Below are 26,472 nucleotides of genomic sequence, written 5' to 3' on the forward strand. Positions count from 1 at the left end.
TGGTCAATTGACCAATCACAAAGGAGTCTAATAAGCTAGCTGCCACATTATATGATTTTTTCAAAAGTGAGACTTTTTATAAACGAAAAAGGATCTTCGATGGATCTTTTTTCTGAGGATCCTAGGAATTTCGTGATTATGATCGTTTATCGTACATCGTGCAATCAGAAATTATTTCAAAAATTAAAATTTAAAGTTTGTTTATACATCTAATGTCATTTACATTTCTTGCAGATTCACGGTCGGATTTACGTTGTTCCAAGACCTTCGGTTTTGTGCATCAACAAAGTTAAATATAAATAATACCTAACGAAAACTAACCGCACAATGTACGATGAACAATCACAATCGCAGAATCCCTAGGATCCTTAGGAAAATGATATGGGAGGATCCCCAGGAAAATGTTTTGTCTTCATACAGTTTCTATATTTTAGGAATTCACTTTCCGATCCATTAAATATTCATTTTGTCTTTGTATTTATTTATACTTATTTTATACTACGGTTGTTTCTATTTAAGTAATCCACGTTCTAAATTTGTCTTTTGATACAAAATAAAATAAAAAACAGTTGTCCATGTGCACTGTACAAGTAATGTGTCGCTGTAGCTGGACGGCATCCCCATGTGAGCACGGCCAATCACAAGCTTCATTTTCTTCCGCTTTGAATCAACGACAAGGATGTTGTGGGCCGCAGGCTCCACACAGAAAGTTCTGAATCACAAGTTCATTCTTGGTCAATTGAGCAATCAGTTCATTGCAAACTGGGGGATGCATCCATAATTACAGTCTCAAAAGCCTTTCATTCTACATTGAGCTATTAGCAAACTTAGCAACCAAGAGAAAACCAAGAGAAAAATGGCTGGCGCTTTGATTGGAGAGGCTTTTCTCTCCGCTTCTATCCAGGTGCTATGTGACCGAATTGCTTCAACCGAGTTTGGTGACTTGTTCTTGCAGAAGAAGCTGGACGAACTCCTCCTCGAGAAACTGAAGGTGACGCTGCCCGCCCTTTGTGCAGTCCTCAATGATGCAGAAGAGAAGCAAATTTCAAACCTTGCTGTGAGAAAATGGCTTGACGGGCTCAAGCATGCTGTCTTGGACGCGGAGGACTTGCTGTATGAGATCGACACTGAAGCTTTGAGATGCAAGGTGGAAGGTGAAGGTCAAACCGACAAATTAACCGACAAGGTGTGGAACTTCTTCTCTACTTCTCCTACTCATTTTTATCAACGCATGAATGTTGAGATACAAGGGTTATTACAAAGGCTGGATGGCTTTGTGCAACAGAAGGTTGCCCTTGGTCTGACGGGAGATGTTGAGAGGAAGGGTTCACAAAGAACTCCAACAACTTGCTTGATTCATGAACCTTGTGTATATGGAAGAGACGAAGATAAAGAAAATTTATCAAAAGTCTTGTTCTCTGATGATGCAAGCGAGGATGACGTATCTATCATCACCATTGTTGGTATGGGCGGGGTTGGCAAGACGACCCTTGCTCGAGCCCTTTACAATGATGATAAGGTGAAAGAGCACTTTGCCCTTAGATCTTGGGCTTGTGTTTCAGAAGATTATGATGCTATTAGGGTGACTAAAACTCTTCTCGAGTCGCTGACTTCAAAGCCTTCTAAGATGACAGATTTGAATTCGCTTCAAGTTGAACTTAGGGAACAATTGAGGGGAAAGAAATTCTTATTTGTATTGGATGACCTTTGGAGTGAGAAATATTCTGATTGGAGGTGCCTACAAACTCCTTTTACTTCTGGGGCAAGGGGAAGTAAAATCATCGTGACAACACGAAGCGAAAATGTCGCATCTCTCATGAAAAATGTGCCCATTCAACACTTGAAACCTTTGTCGCATGAAGATTGTTGGATGTTACTTGCAAAACATGCATTTGGACATGAAAACCACAATGCATATCCAACTTTGGAGGAAATTGGCAAGAAAATTGCAAGCAAGTGCAATGGTTTGCCTTTAGCAGCAGAGACACTCGGGGGTCTATTACGTTGCCAGAGAGACTTCAAGGAATGGAATAAATTATTAAATAGTAGGCTTTGGGAGCTACCTTATGATAAAAGTGATATCCTTCCAGCCCTATGGTTGAGCTATCATTATCTCCCTGCTCAGTTGAAACGATGCTTTGTGTATTGTTCACTATTTCCAAAAGACTATTTGTTCAAGAATGAAGATGTAGTTCTACTTTGGATGGCAGAAGGTTTAATTCCACATGATTTTAACGGGCAAAGAATGGAAGAGACGGCTAGAAGTTACTTCGATGAGCTAGTATCCCGATCACTACTTCAAAAATCAAGGGAGCATGGTTTCACAATGCATGATCTTCTTAACGACTTGGGTCAGTTCATGTCTAGGGGATTTTTTCTCAGGTTGGAAGAGAAGGAATCACAAGAAGTTAAAAGACTTCGTCATTTGTCATATGCTAGGGGAGAAATTGATGCTGCTAAAAAATTTGAGCCCTTAAATGGGGCTAAGTGTCTACGGACCTTCCTACCTACCTCTTTTGAAGCATATGGGACGATCTACATAAGTCAAAAGTTTCAACAAGATTTGTTGCCATCCCTGAAACGTTTACGGGTTTTATCATTGTCCTATTATGAAAATGTTGTTGAGGTACCTGATTCTGTGGGCAATCTCATTCACCTGCGCTACCTGGATCTCTCCCATACAGCAATTGTAAGCTTACCTGGTGCAGTTTGCACTCTCTACAATTTGCAGACGTTACTGCTGTCATATTGTTATGCTCTCATTGAACTGCCAGCAGACATGAGAAGATTGATAAATTTACGGACATTAACATTGGCAGGTTGCAGCTCCCTTACTAAATTACCTGTGGATATGAGGGAATTGAGTAGTTTGAAATACCTCGATGTCAGTAAAACAAACATACAAGGGATGCCAGTGGAAATTGGAAGACTAAAAAGTTTGAGAACATTAACTGCTTTCGTTGTGGGGAAATCTACCGGGTCTAGCATTGGAGAATTAAGGGAGTTACAGCATCTTCAAGGAAGACTTCATATTTCAAATCTGTACAATGTAGTTCATGTTGTGGATGCATTGGAAGCCAATTTGAAGGATAAGAAAGAACTCAAGGACTTAGAGTTGGAATGGGGTAAGGAGGACGCCGATGATTCCCAAAAGGAGAGAGATGTGCTTGACAAGCTCCAACCTTGCGTAAATTTGGAGAAACTGACTATCAGATTCTATGGAGGAACCAGCTTCCCAAACTGGTTAGGAAGCTCTAATTCCTTCTATAACATACAGTTCATGTGGATCAGTGATTGTAAGTATTGTTTGTCCTTGCCAAGTTTTGGGCAGCTGCCCACTCTTAAAGAGCTACGTGTCGAAATAATGAAATTTGTTAGGACGGTTGGTGTTGAATTCTACGGTGATCTTAATGGAGCTTCTGTAATTCAGCCCTTTCGGTCTCTGAAGACGCTAGAGTTTAAGGAGATGCCAGAGTGGGAGGATTGGTTACCGAGTCCAAGTGGAGGTCGATGTTCAGATTTTCCTTGTCTCGAGGTGCTGAGAATAAGTTACTGTAAGAAGCTGAGAGGAGACTTGCCCAATCATCTTCCATGCTTGAAAACACTTAGCGTGTCTAGGTGTGGATATCTACATCTGCATGATGAATGGGCCAGTATTAACATGGACTACTTACAGAATTCATTGGAAATAGATATTGATGGATGCCCAGGTCTGTTGCCATTAATAGAGAGAGTAGAGAAGAAGTTGTCTACACTTGGAATTTCCAATTCTGATGCAAAATTTTGGAGCCTGCCAAAAATGAAATATCTTCGAAGATTGACTTTCAGCTTTTGCCCAACTGTGGGGTCATTAGAGTTCTTATCTCATGAGATGATGGCCGAATTGACATCCCTTGAGGATTTGAAGATATACGATAGTTTTCATTCAGTGGGGTCCTTCCCGTTGGGCGTTTTCCCCAAACTTTCAACTCTTTTGATCCATGGCTGTGAGAATCTGGAATCCTTTTCTATTGAAGGAGTTGATCAGAACCTAAGCCATCTCATTCAGCTAGAAATCAACGACTGTCCAAATATGGCGTCTTTCCCGGACGGAGGATTGCCCACTCCCAACTTGAGAGAATTGAAGGTCTGGATGTGCAAGAAGTTGAAGTCGTTCCCCGAACAAATACGCACCCTCACCGCCCTTGAACGATTGGAATTATTCGATCTTCCCAATCTTGTATCATTTGCCCAAGGGGGTTTGCCTCCCAACCTGCGATATTTTACAATAGATTGCGACAAAGTGAAGCCTTCAGTGGAGTGGGGATTACAAGGACTTGCCTCCCTTCAAGAATTTACAATTGCTGGCGAGATCTCGGCACCGTTGCTCAAGGAACAGCTGCTCCCTACTTCTCTTCACCGGCTAACTAAACATAATTGCCGAAGTCTGGAATTCCTGCCAGCAGAGGGACTTCAACACCTCACTTCTCTTCAATATCTAACTATTACTTTTTGCCCAAGTCTGGAATTCCTTCCAGCAGAGGGACTTCTACACCTCACCTCTCTTCAAAAGCTACGAATTCGTAGGTGTCCAAAACTCCAATTCCTGCCAGAAAACGGTTTGCCGCCCTCTCTTTCTTACCTGGTGATCTCCTCTTGTTCCACCCTGGAGAAGAGGTACGAGGATAAGACGGGAGAAGATTGGGCCAAGATATCTCACATTCCTTGCATACGGATAAACGACAAAGTCATCATATGAGCTCTGTCTCTCTCATACAAAGTTGTGCTTTTCGCCATTTGACTCTCAGGTATTTTGCATCTAATTAACTTCAATAGTTTGAAAAATAAAAGACATAATAGAAATAAGAATCATAGCATATTGATCAATTTTTTCTTTGCAGCACAGAAGACACATTATCCCTACGTCTTCAACATTTTCGGATGGTATGAAGAGGATCCATCCCATTTTCTTAACCAAGTCTTGTTTGCTCTGAATTATTCTCTAGCCTTATCCCTGGCATCACTTATAGAATATACGAGAAAATATGCCCGCGCGTTGCTGCGGGACTTCAATGCACCCATCTTAACTGCATGAAGACACATTTAACCTGAATAAATTAAGACACATGCACTGCACTCGTTTGTCAGAGAGATAAACAAAGATACCAAAAACAGAGAGGCAATGTCACATTGTTTTGCATAATCTTGAAAATTGGGGATAAGGTATTCAAAGTGCTAACAAAGACGTGCAAATGGTATTGTAATGCTAAAAAGGGCATTTTGAAAAATTATATGATGCGGCAGCAAAAACACAATTGACTTTCAAACTACAGAAATAAATGATAAAAACCATTTACTTGTACGGTACAAGTTGTACCCAATGCATTGTCTTTTTTTTTCTGTGCAGTATAAGAAAAAAAACAGGATAACATTCCCCGGAAACCAAATTCATCCCCCAATTTCTTGCAACAAATTTCAGTAATTACGAACGCAACTAAATCTTAAATAAATAGAGCTGTTCAATTATATTAAACTACATATAGGGAGGGGGAAAGAGAGAAAAGAGAGACCTGGATATCTCCATCGTGTACTGAAAGATACCAAATTCTATCACCAAGGAGAACAAACATTTTCAAATGCTTAGGCTTGGGTGGCATGTCTGAGCATCTGTGCCAACTCATACATACATACATAAATACACACACACACATACCCTAAAAGTAAGAGTGTAAAATCTATGCTAAAATAAACAACTAAGTATGAGCAGGATCTCGTAAAAAGTAGGTGATCATATGTGTTCTTCAACTTTCTGTCGAACCTACTATTAACGAAAGTGATCCACCGTGAAAAACATGGTTAACCACCATGTACTTAAGCTATATATAATCATTGAAGAAAAACCTTTTACATCCAGCACAAAACAAACTATAATCGAAATTTCAACAAACCAAAATAACATGCAGATAAATAAATAGAAAAAAAAAAGAAGAAAAAAAAAATAGTTGAAATTTCTTTTATGTCCAGCAATGGAACCATTAGAGATTGTGTAGAAACAATGCAGTAAACACCACCAGAGAATGGGGATAAACAGAATGGTAATACGCACATACCTATCAGGATGGTGAAACGAAAACAACTAAACAATGGTAATACGCACATACCTATTAGGATGGTAAAACGAAAACAACTAAACATGTAAATTCAAAGGTCACTCGGAACATGCTAAAAGTAAAAACTAAATTGCATAGCGATTGGCATCTAGATTTACCTTTAAAATGGCCTGTGATATGTCATTAATAAAAGCCCTGAAATCTTGGTTCACTCCGCTAAATTGGTAGGAGCTTTTTCTTAATCCATCAGAACCTTAAAAAACAAAACCTGTAATAGTATGATAAGCGATGAAGATCTGGTAAGTTTATTAGACATTGTTTCAAATACAAATTGAGACTCGTGGGAAAAAAAAGAGAAAGAATCAAATATCATATTATATTCTAACAATACTCTGAGATGGTATGAAGTCACCTCATCTAATTTTTTGACAAATGGGTGAGACTCGTTAAAGAAAGTCAATAATGGGTAGAATGTTTAAATCTATCTGATGAAAGAAGTGATAACGTTGTAGTTATTTTATCAGGAGGCGTTAAAACCATGAATCAAGAGGATTATAGACCAGGGATTTCAAATAATTCAATTATAAGAAAACTTGTTTGCAATACTGAGAAAAAGCTTATTATTGTTGATAAAAAATGCACACGATACCAATGGATCATGCCATAAAAATTACACCATGAAAAATCCAGAGACCAAAATCCCCATCGGCATAATTTATTCACATCAAATGACGCACAATCTTGGTTTAAAAAACCAATCAAATTTAAATTCTAATACCATACGATCAAATGTTAATCAAACACACAATCTCAAAAAGCCGAAACCATGTTTTAGCAAAAGAAACAGAAGGAAAAGAGTGAAGATGTAAGCATTGATAAGAATATGAAAAGTGGCAGCACTGATATCATGCACAGATAGGACAATGAAATATCGGAACCAGCAACAACAAATAGAACCAAGAAGGAAAAGGATTGATAAAATAAATAAATAAGAAATTGGATAGAGGCACAAACCAACGACACGAGCTCAGTTTTATCACCATGAATTTTGCATGGCCTGAAATCAAGAAAAGGACGTGTTTACCGGGATTTTGAAGTGGATGCGCACAGTCCGAATGACAGTGATCATCCCTCTTTTGATGGTCCAGAATCAACCCGGGACACTCATACGAAATCCAAAAAGGCAGCATTATCTGGAAAGAACATGCGAAGCCTTTAACAACAACGAAGTAAATATACAGTTCCATAGATGCAAACAAAATAACACTATGGCATGATATTTGATTAAGATCCGTCTCTACCAGTTCGATGGCAAAAACACCTCTCCCATGCGGGAATGAACCTAACCATTTAACCAAAAAAAGACGAAAACCCATGCAGGAATGAACCTAACCACACTGCATGCACTCACATACTCACATACACTGCATACACATACACTCACACACACCGAAGAATGAACGCATCATATTCAATTAGCACCATTCAACTTTAAAAGCAGTGAGACCTTCTAAAGGCACATCCTAACTGGCCTCGGTTCAAATAACCAAATTGAGAACAACAGTTCAATTTTAGAAAAGCTGTACATAGGGAAAAAAGAAAGAAAAAAAAAAAAAGAGACAAAACAATCCTATAACCACAACTGAAATACAAAATCAAAATGAATAGAATAAAATATCAGTAGAGCATGAACACTAACTAACATCCTTTGGAAACATGTGCTAGTTACGTATAATATATATGCGCACAAATTAAGAAAATGACTTGAGTGCTCTAGCAGTGGTCTTTACGCTGAACCAAATCACTATTAGGTTAATTGTATTGATTCACGCATCTTTTTTTATGTGCTAAATCTCTACTAAATTGCCCTACGAAAATGACATAAAACTAATTAAATTCCCAATATATCTGAGAAATACAACTTCTAAAAGTGTGAGAATACATGCAGCACTAGGATGTTGCAGAACTCACTGCCCCAATGTAAGATTCGGTTTTTGTCCAATGTATGTATATGCTTGTGCATCTCCACCAGTTAAAGATACCACCCCTGGATGGAGGAAGAGTACTTCCAGAGAAGATGCCACATCTACCTACGAGACAGATAAGGCAAGTCAAGACGATACCACACTCTGGAACTTAGAAGTTTCGTGATTACGAGATCTTTCTCCCACAATATTTCCTAATGTCATTTGTATTAAATCATTCACTTGTACTCACTAAAAGAGAGCTTGAACCTATGTACTTGTGTAAACCCTTCACAATTAATGAGAACTCCTCTATTTCGTGGATGTAGCCAATATGAGTGAACCACGTACATCTGATGTTTGCTTTCCTATCTCTATCCATGTATATACTTATCCACACTAATGACCGGAGCAATCTAGCGAAGATCACAAAAGCGACCGTTTTCGCTACCTAGGATCTATCTTGCAAGAGAACGGAGAATTAGATAGAGATCTCAACCATAGAATACAAGTTGGATGGATGAAGTGTAAGAGTGCATCCGGCGTGTTGTGTGACCGTCGTAGGTCACTGAAGCTCAAGGGAAAATTTTATAGGACGGCAATAAGGCCAGCGATGTTGTATGGCACAGAATGTTGGGCGGTGAAGCATCAACACGTACACAAAATGGGTGTAGCGGAGATAAGGATGCTTCGTGGGATGTGTGGGCACACGAGAAAGGATAAGATTGTGAATGAGGATATCCGAGGTAAAATAGGAGTAGCCGAAGTTGAAGGAAAGATGAGAGAAAATCGGTTACGGTGGTTTGGACATGTGCAAAGAAGGCCTACTGACGCTCTGGTTCGAAGATGTGACTACGGAACAGAGGTTCGGGGCCGAAGGGGTAGAGGAAGACCTAGGAAAACTTTGGAAGAGACCCTAAGAAAAGACTTAGAGTACTTGGATCTAACGGAGGACATGACACAAAACCGAGCGCAATGGTGTTCTAGGATTCATATAGCCGACCCCACTTAGTGGGAAAAGGCTTTGTTGTTGTTGTTGCTGTTGTATGTATATGCTTAGATACATCTGAGAATTTGCTTTGCAACAGTTGCTACTCTCATCGTCTTTTGAGAGAGATAGATACAAGGGTAAAAATTACAATGGGGAATAGTAAAGAATCCCTCTAAAATACTAAAGAAAAACATACCTAGAACGGAGTAAACTACTGTTTGTCTCCATATAAGTTTCTCAGAGCATTTATGCTGTCAGAAAGTAGTGCTCCACTCCAGAAGGATGGACAAATGTACCAGATGGAGACTGACCCAAAGAAAACATAATTAAAAGTTAGCATCTGATGAACAATTAAGGTGATGCAAAAGGGCAACACATGATGTGAAATTATTATACCAAAATATCCAAGGTCTGTTAATCTAATCACCCAATAAAATAAAACAGAAATTAAGCACAACAATATCAAAATTAAAAGGAAGGAATAATATGAAACCTTGTGCATAGAACGTTCGTGAGAATGAATCACACAACAATCAAGGGTGGACAAATCACAAAAGTGACAATTAAAGGGCACCTAACGGACACCCCCATCTCTCTCTCTCTCTCTGCAATTGCAGAAATCCCTCGGGTTTGAGGAAGAAAATGGAAAACGAAATGCTTTTCCAATCCCCTACCCATACCCATACCTCCTTTACCCATTCCCTCTACCCTCGTAGAAAATCCTCCCATCGCTCTCTCTCACCTTTGTCCCATCTCTCTCTTTGCAAATCGCAGAAAAGAAACCCTAAACAAATCCTTGAAATCCCTTGCCTAAATCCTCCCACATTTCTCTCGGACACCCGCTATCTCTCTCTCTCTCTGTGCAAAACCTAAACCAGATCTCCTAAATCCTATCTCAGACACCCCACATATAGCAAAGAAGCCAAGATATTAAAGCAATCTCTACATAATACTTTGGAACAATGAAGCAAAATGGTACTTACTTGTTCCTTGTCCAAAACCATTGGTGCCGTGCCGCTGCACATTGTTATCAATTGTGGGTTTATCAAATCCTTCATGGCTTAGACTGCATGAAGAATTAGAAACTAAAAGATGAATATATGATGTAAATCATCATATAAATGTAACTGTATTTAAAAAAAGAAAAAGAAAAAAAGAAGGGAATGAAAATTTTGAATTCTATTTCATCAGTATGTAACTGCATGAAAAGTTACATTGAATGTAGACTCAATTAATTTCCCCAATGTCATTGTTAACTGAAAATCAATACCATACCCATAAATACCAACATTGAATTTGGCAAAACCCAAAAACGAAATACAAAAATTTACTCATATAATCACAGAAAAACATGAAATTTGAGCACCCATTTGGTCAAGTAAAAGGATAAAGGCACTCACATCATCATAGTACTCTTTGGGAAGATATTCTAATACTGGTTCTTCCTTTTTCTTGCTCTTCCTCATAACTACCATAAAAAAACCCACAGAAGCACACAAATTCAGAAAAAAAAAGGTCCAAAACTACCATAAAAAATCCAGAAAGCATACAAATTTATCAGAAAGAAAAGTTCAAATTACAAAAACCAACTGATGTGAGTGAGAAGTGAGAGGTTGTGTTAGGCACCTGAAACACGTTTTAGTTTCAATTGAGAGGGCCAGAGCCTTGCATGCGAGGAAGATGACGATAAGATTCCAGAGACAGAGAAAGGAGGAGTAAGACGACGGAGGCGAGAGAAGGGAGACAACGGCGAGAGGAGGATAGGACAGAGGCAAGACCGTCTGTGGTGCGACACACAGTGGGTTTCACAGCTATTAATTAAAATACGCAACATGAAAGCCTGTTTGATCATTGTGCCAGAGTTTCTGCTTGTCTGCAAAATTGGCAAAATTAGCAAAATTGGCAAAATTGGCACACAGGTTCACAACTTGTCGTCTTTCCTTTATCAATGGCTCCTTTAACTATCCAAATGATCAAGGTTGATCTTGCTCGCAGAATACTTGATGAGCTCCTTTTGGTAATCCACCTAAAACAAATAAGCACAATATCTATGTAAACTGGCATTTCACTCAATTATACATTAGTTATGGCATCTTTGGAACTAAATGATTTCAACCTTAGTATGTTTCTATATTTTAAATCCTGTTATAATAACAGGTAAATATAGATGATACAAAAGTAATTTAGTTCCATCATGCATAAAGGTGCAACCTCCAACCTGAGCTTCACATATTTTTCTTTTAATTTTAATGAGTAAAACTCTATTCATGTTATCACCAACATCTCACAGAGCGAAGCAACATATTGGAAATGCGTATCCGATTAACAGCCCTTTCATTCGAGTAATTAAATAAATCCATAACACGGATTAGAAAAATAGGCAAATAACCGAAAAACCTGTCATTTACTTGCAAAACTCCTGCCTAACCCCAGTCTTTGCAATTAAATATAAACTAACACTTCCTCAGTGTGCTTTCTTTGTATAAAAATATAAACTATCATTTAAAAACCTGAAATGTAGAATTTGATGCCAAGAACAAATCCTCAGCATCCATGCTATACAATATAATAACTAATGAACTTACTATTGTGTTGGAAAACACAAACTCTAGCTCCAGATCCTCTTGCACCATTGACAATGGAGTTGTGGTTCAAAGAAATCGCTAACAATCAAGCCTCCCTGTAAAGTCAGATGGCACATATTCAGATAAGGAATGTAAACACAAAATTAGAAGTCATACATTTGAGAAAAGATGCAAACCTTCCCCATCAGAACAGGAAGGATAGCATAGTTTGTGACATAACCCATTCCGAAAACTACAGCAGCAGGTTTCCCAACAAAATTTGCAACGCTCTTCCAGTTCATTATGCAAATCTGTGGAGCCTGGTGATAGAAGCGTATCATGGTAAATTCATTTAGAAAAATAGTTGAAACAAATTTTCCTTGCAAAGTAGTATTAGTATACCAACCCCCATCAACTCGGCTACTTGGGAGAATATTTTTTCAACGTCTCAATAGCGCGAGGTGTGCAGTACTCATCAGATGCAGCAAAGCCAAGGTAATTGTAAGATCCCAAGTTAAGGCATCTACTGGTTTTTTTGGTTAGCCTGCATCAGCCGAGTTACACAATGAGAATATAAATCAAGAAAACATAACAAAAGGCGTGACATATACATGAAATTGCAAAATCGGAGGAAATTTGTAATCGTTACTTAAGTGTTTTGTTGTAGTCATTGGAGTAGCATTCAACCACATCAAACCAAGCATCAAGAGCACTTGCAATAAGCCTATTGAAACATCCTGACCAGTCAAAACTTTAAAAAATTAACCAGAGTTATCAATAATTATGTTTATGGGACTCCATGGAATTCAAGCTTAATTGCAGGGCTTAATTGCAGGGCCAGCTGCATCCATTTCATACAGCTCAAGAAATATAACACAATCAAATCAATAACAAAATACCTGAATTCGAAGATAAAGCCGGCGAACATAGAAATCTTCAAGTCCTAAACAGATTGGAGCATAACCCTGAATTTTGCAACAAAGCAATGCTTTTTTTACACAAAATTACAGGAAAAACTAAACAATAGAAAGAAATTATGTACAATGATTACGGAACCTGCAAATTGCTAGCACTCCTCCAATCAATGATTTTGCGGAAGAAATCTCTGACTTGGCCAAAAACGAAGAGCAATCCATAGCATATAAGTACGTGGTTAACGCGGTTAAATAAGGGATCGCAATCATTTTTGCGGTGGGACGATTGTATGATCCGAAAGCTGGAGGATTTGGGAATTATTGTCTCCGCCACATTATCCTGCAATGAAAATAACAATTGTAACAAAAATCAGATATTTGGATCGAAGGTAAGATTCTAGCATTTTCTCCGTGTCACAATCATGCATAGCTTTTACCTCAATCGAATCAAATCCAACACCAACCCATCACAACTCGATGATCACTGAGAACACAGAACGCAAAAATCAACAAAATTTCACCATTTTAAATTATAATTGGTTTCATATTCTTTAACCCATTAAAAAAAGGAAAAAATTAAAATTAAATTAAAAGTGAACCTGGTGGTCGTGGGTGCTGCCGCCAATGAGGAGGTCGAAGGGATTGATTTTAGCTGTCTTCTTTTCCTTGCGAATCGGATTCTATTATGTGTAGGTCTTCTTCTCTTTGTTCAGCATTCGCCTGAGGAGAGGGGAAATGGTTCAGACCAAGGTGTCTCCATTGCTGCGACCCTGTCCATTGAACTTGCTGCAGTTGCTTTTAAGCTTCTCTCCTCTCTGCAAGTCGCATGCCTTCCCCTCACCAAACCCCTCTCTCTCCCCCTCCCCCTCCCTCCTTCCCTCTCTCTCCTCCTCTCTGCAAGCAGCATGCCTTCCCACCAAATCCCACACCACACTGAGCCATCGATTCCACCGAATGCAACCCTAACTGTTATGATCTTGCAATTGGCCTATTAGTGAATCCTTGGATCACTATGAAGTAGTAGTTAAATAATGGGGGTCAGATTGTATTAGAGTAAGGATTAGATTGTAATAGTCTTGTTAATTGTGGGTTTTAGTTTTAATTGAGTTGTTGTTATGCCAGATGGCACTCTCGCGAATGTAAGGGCTGGCTTGTGGGATAAAAGCTTCAGCTAGTGGATTGAAAAGGATATATGAAAAACAATTAGAAATTTCCTTTTCTTGCTGTGCAATTCCTTTCCTCAGTACCCACCATTACCACACAGTCAAGGTTGCAGCTAGGTATTGGCTTGGGTTTTATCATTGGTAGATTGTAATAGTCTTGTTAATTGTGGGTTTTAGTTTTAATTGAGTTGTTGTTATGCCAGATGGCACTCTCGCGAATGTAAGGGCTGGCTTGTGGGATAAAAGCCTCAGCTAGTGGATTGAAAAGGATATATGAAAAACAGGGTGGACTTTAGACATGGCAGGAAGTTCAAGTTTGTAAGCCACATCACCTACTCGGCTGAGAACCTTATAGGGACCATAGAACCTGGGTAACAGTTTATGATGCTCTAAGCTTCTCGGCTATGACTATGAGATCCAGTTTCGTAGTGGCAGTGACAACCATGTAGCTGATGCTCTCTCTCGCGTACATGGCTCTCCTCTACTTCCTGAATGTGCAGCAATATCATATCCTCATTTTGGTTGGTTTGATGAACTTCGACAATATAATGAACATGATTCTTGGATTCAGAGTAAAGCTAAGGAGTATTTCCAAGCACATGAGACTAATGCTACCACCCCTACATCTTCTAATTACTCTTTCCAGAATGGGTTTTTACGGTACAAGGCACGGATATTGTTAAGCCCTTCCTCTCCTTGGCGCACCAAGCTTATCGAAGCTTATCATTCCATACCTGCTGCAGGTCATCAAGGTGTGATTAAAACCTATCACAAACTTAAGAAGGACTTTTATTGGCCAAGTATGAAGAATGATGTCAAACTCTTCGTTTCGGAGTGTCACATCTGCCAACAACATAAGTATGAAACAGTGGCACCTCCTGGAAAACTGATGCCTCTTCCAATTCCTGAACGAATTTGGGCTGATATAAGCATGGACTTTATTGTCGGACTTCCTAATTGCAAGGGTAAGACTGTTATCATGGTGGTGGTTGATCGGCTGTCCAAATATAGTCATTTTGTTCCTATGGCACATCCATATACAGCGGCTAGTGTAGCACAGCTTTTTCTTGAGCATATTTTCAAACTCCATGGCATGCCCAACTCTATAGTCAGTGACCGTGATCCGATCTTCATAAGCGCCTTCTGGAAAGAGTTATTCAAACTGCACAATGCCAAGTTGTGTATGAGTTCGGGCTACCATCCTCAAACTGACGGTCAAACTGAGGTTATGAACCGCTGCTTGGAAACCTACCTGCGCTGTTTTGTTGGAGGCCAACCTAAAAAATGGGTACAATGGTTATCGTGGGCCGAATGGTGTTTCAATACCTCATACCACACTTCTTCTAAGTTCACACCCTTCGAATTAGTGTATGGTTATTCCCCACCTCATATCACACCGTATGAACCTGGTTCTACAAAGTTCGCTTCTGTGGAGCAATGTTTGGTTGAGAGGGACAAGGTTTTGGAGATTCTGAAAAGGAACCTTGAATTAGCTCAGACAAGGATGAAGTCACAAGCTGATCAAAAGAGATCGGAACGGAGTTTTGCAGTTGGCGATATGGTTTATATAAAACTTATTCCTTATCAACTCCAATCATTGGCTGCACACAGTTATCATAAACTGTTACCCAGGTTCTATGGTCCCTATAAGGTTCTCAGCCGAGTAGGTGATGTGGCTTACAAACTTGAACTTCCTGCCATGTCTAAAGTCCACCCTGTTTTTCATGTCAGCAGTCTTAAGAAGCACTTAGGGCCGAATGTGGTAGCCAACAACCTGTTGCCCCAAGTTACAGAAGATGGTCTTCAACAGTTGGTTCCTGCCTCCATTCTTGCCAGGCGCATGTATAAGAAGGGTAATTCTGCCGGCGTTCAATTGCTTGTTCAGTGGCAGGATCAAGATGCCAGTTCTGCAACATGGGAGGACTTTGAAGACTTCCAAGCTCGATTCCCTGCTTTCTCTCTTTAACCTTGTGGACAAGGTTTTTTCGAAGGCGGGAGTAAATGTTATGATCTTGCAATTGGCCTATTAGTGAATCCTTGGATCACTATGAAGTAGTAGTTAAATAATGGGGGTCAGATTGTATTAGAGTAAGGATTAGATTGTAATAGTCTTGTTAATTGTGGGTTTTAGTTTTAATTGAGTTGTTGTTATGCCAGATGGCACTCTCGCGAATGTAAGGGCTGGCTTGTGGGATAAAAGCCTCAGCTAGTGGATTGAAAAGGATATATGAAAAACAATTAGAAATTTCCTTTTCTTGCTGTGCAATTCCTTTCCTCAGTACCCACCATTACCACACAGTCAAGGTTGCAGCTAGGTATTGGCTTGGGTTTTATCACTAACTGACAACAATGCCCACCCAACTTTTACCCCCAACCGTGCGATGTTAACCCTAGACGGGAATTCCCGTCATTCGAACCGATGGCACCGTCGTTAAAAGCTAAAAGCATCCGAGTGGCAATCTTGTAAATAAATTGAAATGTGGGCCAAAACACTGTTCATATGAGTGGCAATTTCCCCTCCTACTTTAGACTAGAGTAATGGTACTTCGAAATTTTTACCAAGAACTTTTGGAATATGTTTTATTCCTCGACTTTAGGGGAAAATGGTGCTGTTATATGTTAAAGTCTCTGCATCCGCTTTCCGGTTTCGGATTTCATTCATTTCTTATTGAAAGCATGCATGTTTCTTATATAAAAATAATAATAAAAACCATCAATACTGCTTATTTTGGTCTGCAGAAGCCTACTTTCGACATAGGGGGCACCAACTTAGATCCACACTTTCCTCCTTCTCCGTTGGCAGGCTGTCTCGTTTTCTTTATTCAGATACCAGCTTGATGCTTGCGTAGATACTTTATGCTCTTGTGGTTCTGATCATAAAATCGTAGCTGACAAATGGAAAGATGTGTGCAGTTAAATCTTTTGAGGTGTGTTTTCTGATGTTTCTTTTCGTTTCATTCTTTTTATTTATCTCCAACATAAACTTGTTGATGAGATAGAAAGTGAGTGGGGAGGGAGGGGAGAAAAAGAAGAAATGTTTTTAAAAGTTTGGAGAATCGAAGTTGCAGATATATTGATGCATTATTCAGCTGTTCTGTATTCTTTTTATCATTTCTCGGTTGCGTGAATCAGCATTAGTTATCAAGACTTGTGTAAAATCAATCAGAAGTATCTGTTAATACAATGTGCCAGGACATACTCATTTATGGCCCTTGTGGATGCAGCAGCGAGCTAATTGTGGTGTGGAACTGTAAAGTAGAATTACCCAAGGGAACAGATGCTGGCTTGCATCAATTACTGGGCCTGTCTGGCAAGAGTAAACAGTTGTGGCATGCTTTTCTAGTTTTCTTCCGATGTCCTAATGATCTTCACGCTGGTGCAAGAGATACATCATGCAGGTAACACGTGGACGATGTTTTTTTTTTTTTTTTATCATTTTGATTTCGTTTGAATATGGTGGCTTTTATGTTGGTGCAGATGAGTTTCTTTACAAACACAAATGCGTAATTCACTTATATACGTGCTGCACTGACTTATTTGGTTTGAAACTTAGGAGGCAATTGTCTGAGGCAACAGATGTTAGCTCACATCAATTTCCTAAGCATTTTTGGCATGAAGATGATGCACCTCTAAAGGAAGATGATGGAACCCGGGGATGATATATTTCTTTGTCATAGTGGCGTGGTTTGAATACGGTGGCCTGCTATCCCATTTTCTTTCAATGCCATTATCATCTTCAAGTTGGTGTATCTATGCTTTTCTTTATGAATGTGAACTGGTAATAGATCTTTAGTTGAATACTGCAGATGAGCTTTAATTTACATTCTCTCTTACCATGGAACATCTTATGCAAAGGATATGATGCTTCGTTTTAACAAATGTTAACTGAATATACATTTCAGTTTGTCCCTCACAATATCCTGTTTTATGTAGTTTGCATCATTTTAAAAAAAAATTCATGTTAAAATAATTTACGAATCTTATACTTCTTAGAGAGAATTAATTTACGAAGCAACAATAATTAGATGTATTTAAAACCGTAATAGATGTTTTGTTCATTCTTTATCATCAATCTGTCCATTGATTTTTACTTTCATCTCTTTATTTAGGAGTTTGTTGAGCTGATATGTAGGTAAAGCAAAAGCATCCGAGATGACATCCATGTTGAATAGCTATCACAAGAAGCAGGCATTTCAAAATTTCATATGTAGTAGGAGTGTGAGAAAACAGATGGAGGTAATCCTCTTTGTATCCTTTTCCCCTGCCTCTGTTTCTGGAGGACTCTAAATGTTGATTTTTCCAGTTGGAACTGCAATTTATTGTTACTATATTGCTTATTTTGAACTACAGAAGCCTAACATGGGTGGCACAAACTTGCATGTGTACTTCCCTCCTTCCGCATTGGTAGGTTGTCTCATTTTCTTTTATCCCGGGACCATCTTAAAGCTCGCATAGATACGTTATATGCTCATGTACATCTGGCCATAAATAAATTCGCAGCAACAATGGAAAGCCGCATGTAATTAGATCTTTTAGCAGAAGAGTGGAGGTGTGCTTTTTGACGTTTCTCTTCCTTTTGTTATTTTTCTTCATCATCAACATAACAAGAGAGAGGGTGGGTGGGGAGGGGTAGCAAACAAGGAAAAAAATGAAAAGTTGTGAGAATCAAACTTCATATGGTTGAATGTTCTCCATTTTTTTCTTTTTAAAAGTCCTTAAAACTAATAGGCACTGTGATCCTTTCGTCCACCACAAGGTAGACAGGCTTGCCTAAAGGTGACTAGAAGTATCACAGCTGCACAGACCCGACATTTTTACAACGCAGGGTTGCTTCCACATCCTCCACTTATCCAAATTCCAACAACATAAGTCGGTCATAAAATGGAGCATCCGGTTTTGCAGGCAAGGACATAGGAAGAACCCTGAAACGATTTAAGCACTTGTGATCTGTCCAAGCTACATGGAAGCAGTGGACGGAAAAGGACTTTGACACCTCACTTATCTTGAAGAGCTACGAATTGAAAGCTGCCCAATTATGGAATTTCTGCCAGGTGAGGGACTACTTCAACACCTCGTTTCTCTTCAAAAGCTATATATTTGGGGGTTTGACAGCCTTCAATGGTTGCCAGAAGAGGGTTTGCCGCCATCTGTTTCTTTCCTGAAATCCATCGATGTTCTGCCCTAGAGAAAAGTTGTGAGAAGAAAGACGTGTGGGAGAAGATTGAGCCAAGACATCTCGCATTCCTTGCATATGGATAGGCAGAGACCTGATCATATGAGCGCTCTATCGTTCAGAAATACTTTTGTTTTCTGACATTCGGCTCTCAACTCTCAAACCGAAGTCAGGTATATTTTGCATCAAATTAACTTTCATAGTTACACAAATATAAATATAAAGAAAAATAAATAAATATAAGAAACATAGGTTGCATATTGTTCAAATACTTTGCAGATCATCGTTTAGGCAGACATTAGACTTAAAATCTGAATTATTAGTTTTCTTGCAGGAAACAAGGGCTTCTCTTGGAGAGCTTTCCGTATGCAAGCTTCCCAAATTTGCCAATCACTGCCAGAGGAGAGGAGGGTTAATTGACCACTGTATATACATTTCGTTTTTCTACTAGAACAATCGTCGAAGTAGGAGATCGGGAAAGGTTTAATCCGGCATAGTAAGCATCAAATGCACAATAATATTAACAAAATGTATGAGTTTCAAAAATTACAAGCTTTGTTTACTCTTGTTTTTATTGTGAAGTCTTGTTTGTTCGGAATATTTTGTATTTCTTTCTTGTAAAATTATACCGTGGTTTAAGTTTTCTGTTGTAATCTTTGTAATGTGATTCAAAACATCAAATTTCGGAATATTTCATGTATGCATTTCAAAAATAAATGGACAATACAGTTTCATACTCTCTTTCTTTGCTGGCTTGTGGTTGCAGCTTTCGGCTCATACGTTTCGATGATCTCCTCAGTCCCATTATTGTTGATGTTGCATCTGAGTGACACTGAAAAGCGTATACCCATATACATGATATCCTATTGAGACATCATTTCCAGAATATTACTCGTCATATTCCATCTGTATCGTTAATCTCATAGAAGATTGTCACATATATACATTATTTGGAATATTCATTGTCGCCTCTGTCATTGATAAAGGCAACTCCATTGTCACCCTCACTTCCAATGCTCTTTTGATGAAGCTGCAATACCAACTCAAGCCCTCTCACAACATCATTCATCGACAGTCGTTCGATTCCTTTATCATTTAAGCAACTTATAACAATCTCAATGAACTTATTCAAGCACTCAACTTCAATCTTACCCTTCACATTTGGGACAATGATTTGACCAAGTGTCCCGTCTCCATGACAACTCTTGGCCCACTCAGCGAGGCTAATTTGCCTAGCCACCACTGTATGCATCAGAGATGGCCTCGCACACAATACTTCCCACAAAACCACCCCAAATGAGTACACATCAGACTTCTCGGTCAACTGTTGATGTTTGTAGTACTTCGGATCCAAATGCCCAAAACTACCTTTCACCACTTGCTGATGTGCATTTTGGATGTGCTAGTCGTGCCCATTTTTGACAACCCGAAATCCGAAGTTGGTACGCAGAAGGAGAGTACAACTCAAAACTTGGTATGCAGAAGGAGAGTACCATTTTTTACACTTGCACTCGTGCGACTGTGTTTAGTTTTCCTAGAGAATAAGTGGGCTTAGTAGCATACTTATATGATGATTAAGTAATGGGCTTTTTGTTAAAAGTTGGACTTGGGATTGAAGTTCATGGATATTTTAGAAGTGTTTCCCACCAATGCACTTTGATTGGTCCACTTTGTTCAATGTGTTAAGGACATGGATTATGTGTCTTCTTAAGTTGGCATGGGCTTCCCTATCCAAACAAACAACTTGGGTTCTTATTATTTTTTAGTTTATTTCAAACCATGACCAACATTTTTTAGTTGAGTAAATGCTAAATAGATCAAATTTTTACATTAAATTTGTGGGTTATATGATGTGTCATCAGTATGAAATAAATACATTAATCAATACTTAAGTGATAATTCAATCATCAACAACCTCATTATCTGGTTTACAAAATTTATTTTGAAAAGTTGGTCTCCCTAGCATTAAGTGAGGCTATTCTATATGGAAAATCAATCATATAGGGTGAGATCAAGTGCGGCCCAAATGCAAGGCTTCTTAATTGCGTTTTTGTAAAGAGTTGTCAAATAGGGCAGCCTCACTCAACATACTCTCATTAGAGCAACTCCAGTGCGGGAGCCCTCTCCCCAGGCTATTCAATATTCAATCCACCGTGTGAACAGTAACCACCCTTAATGAATAGTAACTGTCTTTTGCATCTCCACCGTTGCACTTGAATAGCCCTGGCAATAGGCAATAAAAAAAATATTTTTTTAAAATAATACAGAATAATTTTTTATTTGTAATTTCGGAAAAGATGTTTAATCGTTCTCGTTACGCCATGTGTCATTATCCGAAAAGACAATTAGTCATTTTGTTGAAAAAAATTGGATTGAAAATTTGAGAGAAAGATAGGAAATTCATTTAAAGTAGTTGAGAAAATATGAAATTGTGGTATAAGGTATATGATAATGAGAAGGTGTAACATCCTACATTGCCCAGGGGAGTGATCCTTAAATGTATATTCCCATGCTTACCTAGCACGAGGCCTTTTGGGAACTCACTGGCTTCAGATTCCGTCAAAACTCCGAAGTTAAGCGAGAAGGAGGCCAAAGCACACCCAAGATGGGTGACCCACTGGGAAATTGCTCGTGAGTTCCCAAAAACAAAACCGTGAGGGAATGGTAAGTCTAAAAGGGACAATATCGTGCTACGGTGGTGGAACGGGCCCGGGAAGTGGTCCACCCTGAGCCGGGATGTGACAAATGGTATCAGAGCCAATCCCTGGCCGGAAGTGTGCCGAAGAGGACGTCACCCCGAATGGGGGTGGATTGTAACATCCCACATCGCCCAAGGGAGTGATCCTTAAATGTATATTCTCATCCCTACCTAGCACGAGGCTTTTTGGGAGTTCACTGGCTTCAGGTTCCGTCAGAACTCCGAAGTTAAGCGAGAAGAAGGTCAAAGCACTCCCAGGATAAGTGATCCACAGGGAAGTTGCTCGTGAGTTCCCAAAAACAAAACCGTGAGGGAATGGTACGCCTAAAGCGAACAATATCGTGCTACGATGGTGGAACGGGTTCGGGAAGTGGTCCGCCCTGGGCCGGGATGTGACAGAAGGTATTTATAGAAAAGTAAAAATAATTTTTTTTTTAAATTCAGATTTTTTACAATTTTTTAAATTTTTTTATTGAACTAATTAATCTCTGCCGTTGGATTTTAAAAAAATTGAATTCCAACACTCTAGATTGTGCCACATGTCACAACGGTAAATTTTCTTAATTTTAAAACTATTTTTTCTTTTATTTATTTATTTATAAAGCAGAATAATATCAACCGTTGATCTCAGATCCAACGGTTGATATTAAATAAGAATTTTTTATTTTTTATTACCGTTGCAAATCGAACGGTCCAATTTAAAGAGTCGTTAAGATCGAACGGACCGTGGGAAGCCACGTGGCTTCCCAACGGTAAGAGCAGTTCCAGCGTGGGAGCCATCTCCCCAAGCAATTCACTATTCAATCCACCAGTGAACAGTAACTGCCTTTTGCATCTCAAGTGTGGGAGCCCTCCCCTTGGCAATAGGCAATAAAATATTAGTATTTTATTTATTTATAAAATAATACAAAATAATTTTATTTGTAATTTCGAATAAGATTTTTAATCGTTCTCGTTACGCCATGTGTCATAAGCTGAAAAGTTATAAAATAATACAAAATAATTTTATTTGTAATTTCAGATAAAATTTTTAATCGTTCTTGTTGCGTCACGTGTCATTATCCGAAAATATGATTATTGGTGATGGATTTCCAATAAGATTATTAACCAATCATGTCGTGCCACGTGTCATAATATGTTTACAATTTTTTAGGATAAATTTCCATCAGATTTTTAACGAATGACGACATGCCACGTGGCATTATCTACAACCTAATCGTTTTTGAATCCTCCATAAAATCCACCATCTATCCTCACAAATCTCACACCAATTTTCTCAAGATCTCTATCATTATTCATAGTTTCTGCTTCCTTATTCACCTAAATCTCTATTATTATTCAAAGTTTTTGCTTCCTTCTTACAATGTCTTCTTCTTCCTCAAGGATGATGTGGGAAATCAATTAGCAAGAGGAAGAATTGTTTAACCAATCAGAAGGAATGTTCAAACGCCAGACAGCCCAAAATGAGAGGGAAGAGGATGAGGAGCGTAGACGGAGAGACGACGAATCAAGAATGGCAAGAGCCTCACATTCCCATCGAGTCATCCAAGTTGTGGCTCAGATCTGCAGGCCCAGCCATGCTGTAAACATTGATAGAGACATGCAACAACGAGGTCAGTATCTCTTGGACGATTATTTTGTTTATAACAGTTCATTCCCTGATACGTACTTTAGACGTCGTTTTAGAATGGAACGTCATTTGTTCAACAAAATTATGGGTGCTGTTTGCAACCATGATTCTTACTTTGTGCAAAAGCCGGTCACGATGAACAATTGAAGAACACGTATATATTGTGCTCATGACGCCACTGAAGAACCCGTACAACATGAGCTATTAGAAAAGGATGGATGTTACAATGAATTGGTCATTCAACAATATACTGCACTTCAAATGTGATATATACACAATGCCCGGCTAAATGACTGATAGAGCACCAGTGAGCATTGAAACAAGCTAAAGATAATTAAGTTCATTTAGTGTGTTTGGTTTTATTTGGTGTGTTTTTTTTAGTTCATTTTTAGTGAGTTTTTTTTATTATTTGGTATGTTTATATAATTTTATTTGGTGTGTTTTTGTCATTTGAATAAATATTCTTTTAGTATAAATAACTTACGAAATTAAATAAATTTACTCTCACTTTAAATAAAGTACTAAATTCAATAAATTGGAAACAACATAAAGTACTCTATTCAATAAATAATAAATTACAACCCAAAGTGATTGGAAAATTATGGGCTCCGATTACAAAAACTACTCTATTCATCATCACTTAACCAATTTGTGGTGTTAGGATGATATTCTCTTGTCGTGCTAGGACTATCTTCTCTTGCTCTCGCTTCTCTTGCACGCCTCATTCGCACCATGTCCACTTTCTCCGACTTCCAAAAATATATAGAATTTGGAGACTTCCCTTCTAAAGGTGTGTTCATAATTTCACGATCTCGTTGAACCATTCTTTCTTCTCTAACTTGTTCCCTTTCTTGCCTAAGTAGCTCTCTTTCTCTCTGATTATCTTGAAATTCTCTCTCAATAGCCGCATCTTTTGCCTCCTCTCTAACCTTATTAACCTCAAATTTCGCCATTTCCCACACCAAAGTCAATTCACCTTGCCGAGCAAGTTCTTCCATGTATTTTGCATAATCATTCTTGGAAGCACTATCTTTTCTCTTTGAAGCCTTCTTACCTTCAGGCCTAATTGGATAACGGGTCAAACCCGACGCTTGTTCAGGGAGGGGCGTTTCGGGCACTTTTTCTGCATCATCTTCATGAACATGTGAGCCATGATCAGGTGTAGAGTGTAGATGGGTGCTGTTCATGAAAACTTTTGGACTGACAAGCATAACTTTGAATTTAGGACAATCTTTGACAATATTCCAACATTCCCACCAGTTGAATGATTTATTTTTACTTTTGGTTTTGGCACTATACCAAGTTTGTGCTTGAAGTTGCTACAAATAAATAGGTAACAAATAAATAAATAATTATAATGAAAGTAAGTAACAAAAAAATAAATAATAATACAAACAAATAATTATAATGAAAGTAGGTAACAAATAAATAATTATAATGAAATGAGGTAACAAATAAATAAATAAAAATACAAACAAATAATTATAATGAAAGTAGGTAACAAATAAATAAATACTAATACAAACAAATAATTATAATGTAAATTTGGGTATAGTACAAACAAATAAATAATATATTGTTACCTGATCCGTGTAATTTTCCCCACTTCGAATATTAGCACTAGCTTGTGCCAAGGCGTCTCTCCATGTACTAAACGATTAACCAAGTAATTTCCAACGACTGGACATCGATTCTTTGGTTCCCACCCATTTTCTCAAGATAATTTGTATGAATAAGACTTCACATTTCTCGCAATTGCATCTCATTACCCGTAAGCGAACTATGAGTAACTTCAACGCAGCTAGTACACAACGCAACATCTTCAAGAAGCGACCAATTCGTACCTGCATTAGTAGTCATTTTGTTGAAAAAAATTGGATTGAAACTTTGAGAGAAAGATAGGAATTTGATTGAAAGTGGTTGAGAAAATATGAAATTGTGGTGTAAGGTAGATGATAATGAGATGGTATTTATAGAAAAGTAAAAACAATTTTTTTTTAAAATTTTCAGATTTTTTTTCGGATTTTTTACAATTTTTTACAATTGTTTATTAAACTAATTAATCTCTGCCGTTGGATTTAAAAAAAATTGAATTTCAACATTCCAGATTGTACCACGTGTCATGTCACAGCCCGTCCCGAGATTTTCATCGAGAAATGTGAAATGACAGAATTACCCTCGGACGTTATTTGGGGTGTGACTTACGTTTGGTTTAATTTCGGGATCTTTGGAACCAATTAGAACTAAGATCCTTCTTAGTTTTGGTTAGTGGCTTTTTGGACCACACAACTCCCTATCACTCTCTCTCCTATCTCGTGTCTTTCTCTTCCTTCTCAGTATCTCTCTCCTTTCAAACCGTACGGGCACACTCACCATCGAAGCCTCCAAGCACGGATCGAAGGTTTTGAAGGCACCATTGTGCTCGTGAGGACCCTACGAACTCACCCATACCCATTTCAGGTAAGAAACCTTTCGATTTCACGTTGAAAACTCGAGGTCCGATTTGAGTACTATTCATGAACTTTGTAATGGTTGGTTTTTAGGACAATCCAAGCTCACAGTGAGCTTTAGGAGGTTCTCACGAAGCTCGGGGATGTTCGTTTGAAGGTTTTGGACCTCGAGATCACAAGGTTCGAAGGTGGCTGGTTTTGGTGAAATTTCCCGATGTGATTTCGAAAGATTTGGAAGTTTTTTTAAAGGTATAGCCTTCTTCCTCTCGTAATTTGTGAAGTTTTGGTGAAAATTTCATGGAAAATGGTTGAGAATCGAGCGAGAAAATGACGATTACAGGTTTGCCCAGTTTCCAACGCCGGCGAGTTTTTCCAGCGTCTGGAGGAAGGAGATGACGCGTGTGGGGGGCGCGTAGACCCATGCCTATCCCGGCGCGTGGAGGCGCATGCAACATCGAAATTTTTTTCTAAAAATACCTCGACGTCCGTGACGTCGAGTAAGTCACTGTGGTATATTCATATACCCAATTTGAGCATCGTATGAGAAGTTATTACGTATTGTCGGTTATGTGCTTTAAATAACGTTTTTATAGTTGTTTCGCATATAGGTGATGCCTATCCCGAGAACGAGCGCATTCAAGGACGTCACGGGGGTTACGACCCTTCAACATACCAGTGAGTGGGCAGTATTTTCTGTATTTACCTATATACTATTGATTTTTCCCAGAAATTGAATTTAAATGAAAGTATGTTTTAAAATGCCATGCATATATTATATGAATTGATAATTGTTGCATATATATGTTAAATGGTGATGTGGACGCACATGTGAGTAT

General features: G+C 38.6%; 3 protein-coding genes and 2 pseudogenes across 3 annotated transcripts in view; 2 read left to right on the forward strand and 3 right to left on the reverse strand.

Annotated features, from left to right (window-relative positions):
* The window catches only part of LOC126588264 (putative disease resistance RPP13-like protein 1), a 51,614-nt gene extending 48,287 nt beyond the window's left edge, over nt 1-3,327 (reverse strand). Inside the window, exon 1 of the mRNA XM_050253350.1 lies at nt 3,183-3,327. The gene's annotated coding sequence lies outside the window, so the exon portion shown is untranslated. The remainder of the gene's footprint in view (nt 1-3,182) is intronic.
* Nucleotides 1-19,598, forward strand: part of LOC126588270 (putative disease resistance RPP13-like protein 1) — a 52,458-nt pseudogene extending 32,860 nt beyond the window's left edge.
* Nucleotides 752-5,335, forward strand: LOC126588263 (putative disease resistance RPP13-like protein 1). Its single transcript, XM_050253347.1, has one exon. It carries the CDS (start codon nt 857-859, stop codon nt 4,736-4,738), a length of 3,882 nt encoding a protein of 1,293 aa, XP_050109304.1. The 5' UTR covers nt 752-856; the 3' UTR covers nt 4,739-5,335.
* On the reverse strand, nt 10,232-13,485 carry LOC126589339 (long chain base biosynthesis protein 2a-like; annotated as a pseudogene).
* Nucleotides 19,599-19,804: 206 nt separating the features above from the next.
* LOC126589345 (receptor-like protein kinase ANXUR1) lies at nt 19,805-22,336 on the reverse strand. The gene is made up of 2 exons (XM_050254611.1): nt 22,232-22,336; nt 19,805-20,182 (listed from the first exon to the last, which is right to left on the reverse strand). The coding sequence occupies exons 1-2, from the start codon at nt 22,334-22,336 to the stop codon at nt 19,805-19,807; spliced, it is 483 nt and encodes a 160-aa protein (XP_050110568.1).
* Nucleotides 22,337-26,472: the final 4,136 nt, after the last annotated feature.

Source organism: Malus sylvestris, chromosome 11 (genome assembly GCF_916048215.2).
Source record: "Malus sylvestris chromosome 11, drMalSylv7.2, whole genome shotgun sequence".
NCBI lineage: Eukaryota > Viridiplantae > Streptophyta > Magnoliopsida > Rosales > Rosaceae > Malus > Malus sylvestris.

Bases quoted from the DNA above. Each gene is read 5' to 3' on its own strand.
- LOC126588263 (XM_050253347.1), top strand. From the start codon at position 857: ATGGCTGGCGCTTTGATTGGAGAGGCTTTTCTCTCCGCTTCTATCCAG.
- LOC126589345 (XM_050254611.1), bottom strand. From the start codon at position 22,336: ATGGCTCCCACGCTGGAACTGCTCTTACCGTTGGGAAGCCACGTGGCT. The intron at 20,183-22,231 runs GTAATAAAAAAT...AAACATCAACAG, and splicing joins GGACCGTTCGATTTGCAACG to TTGACCGAGAAGTCTGATGT.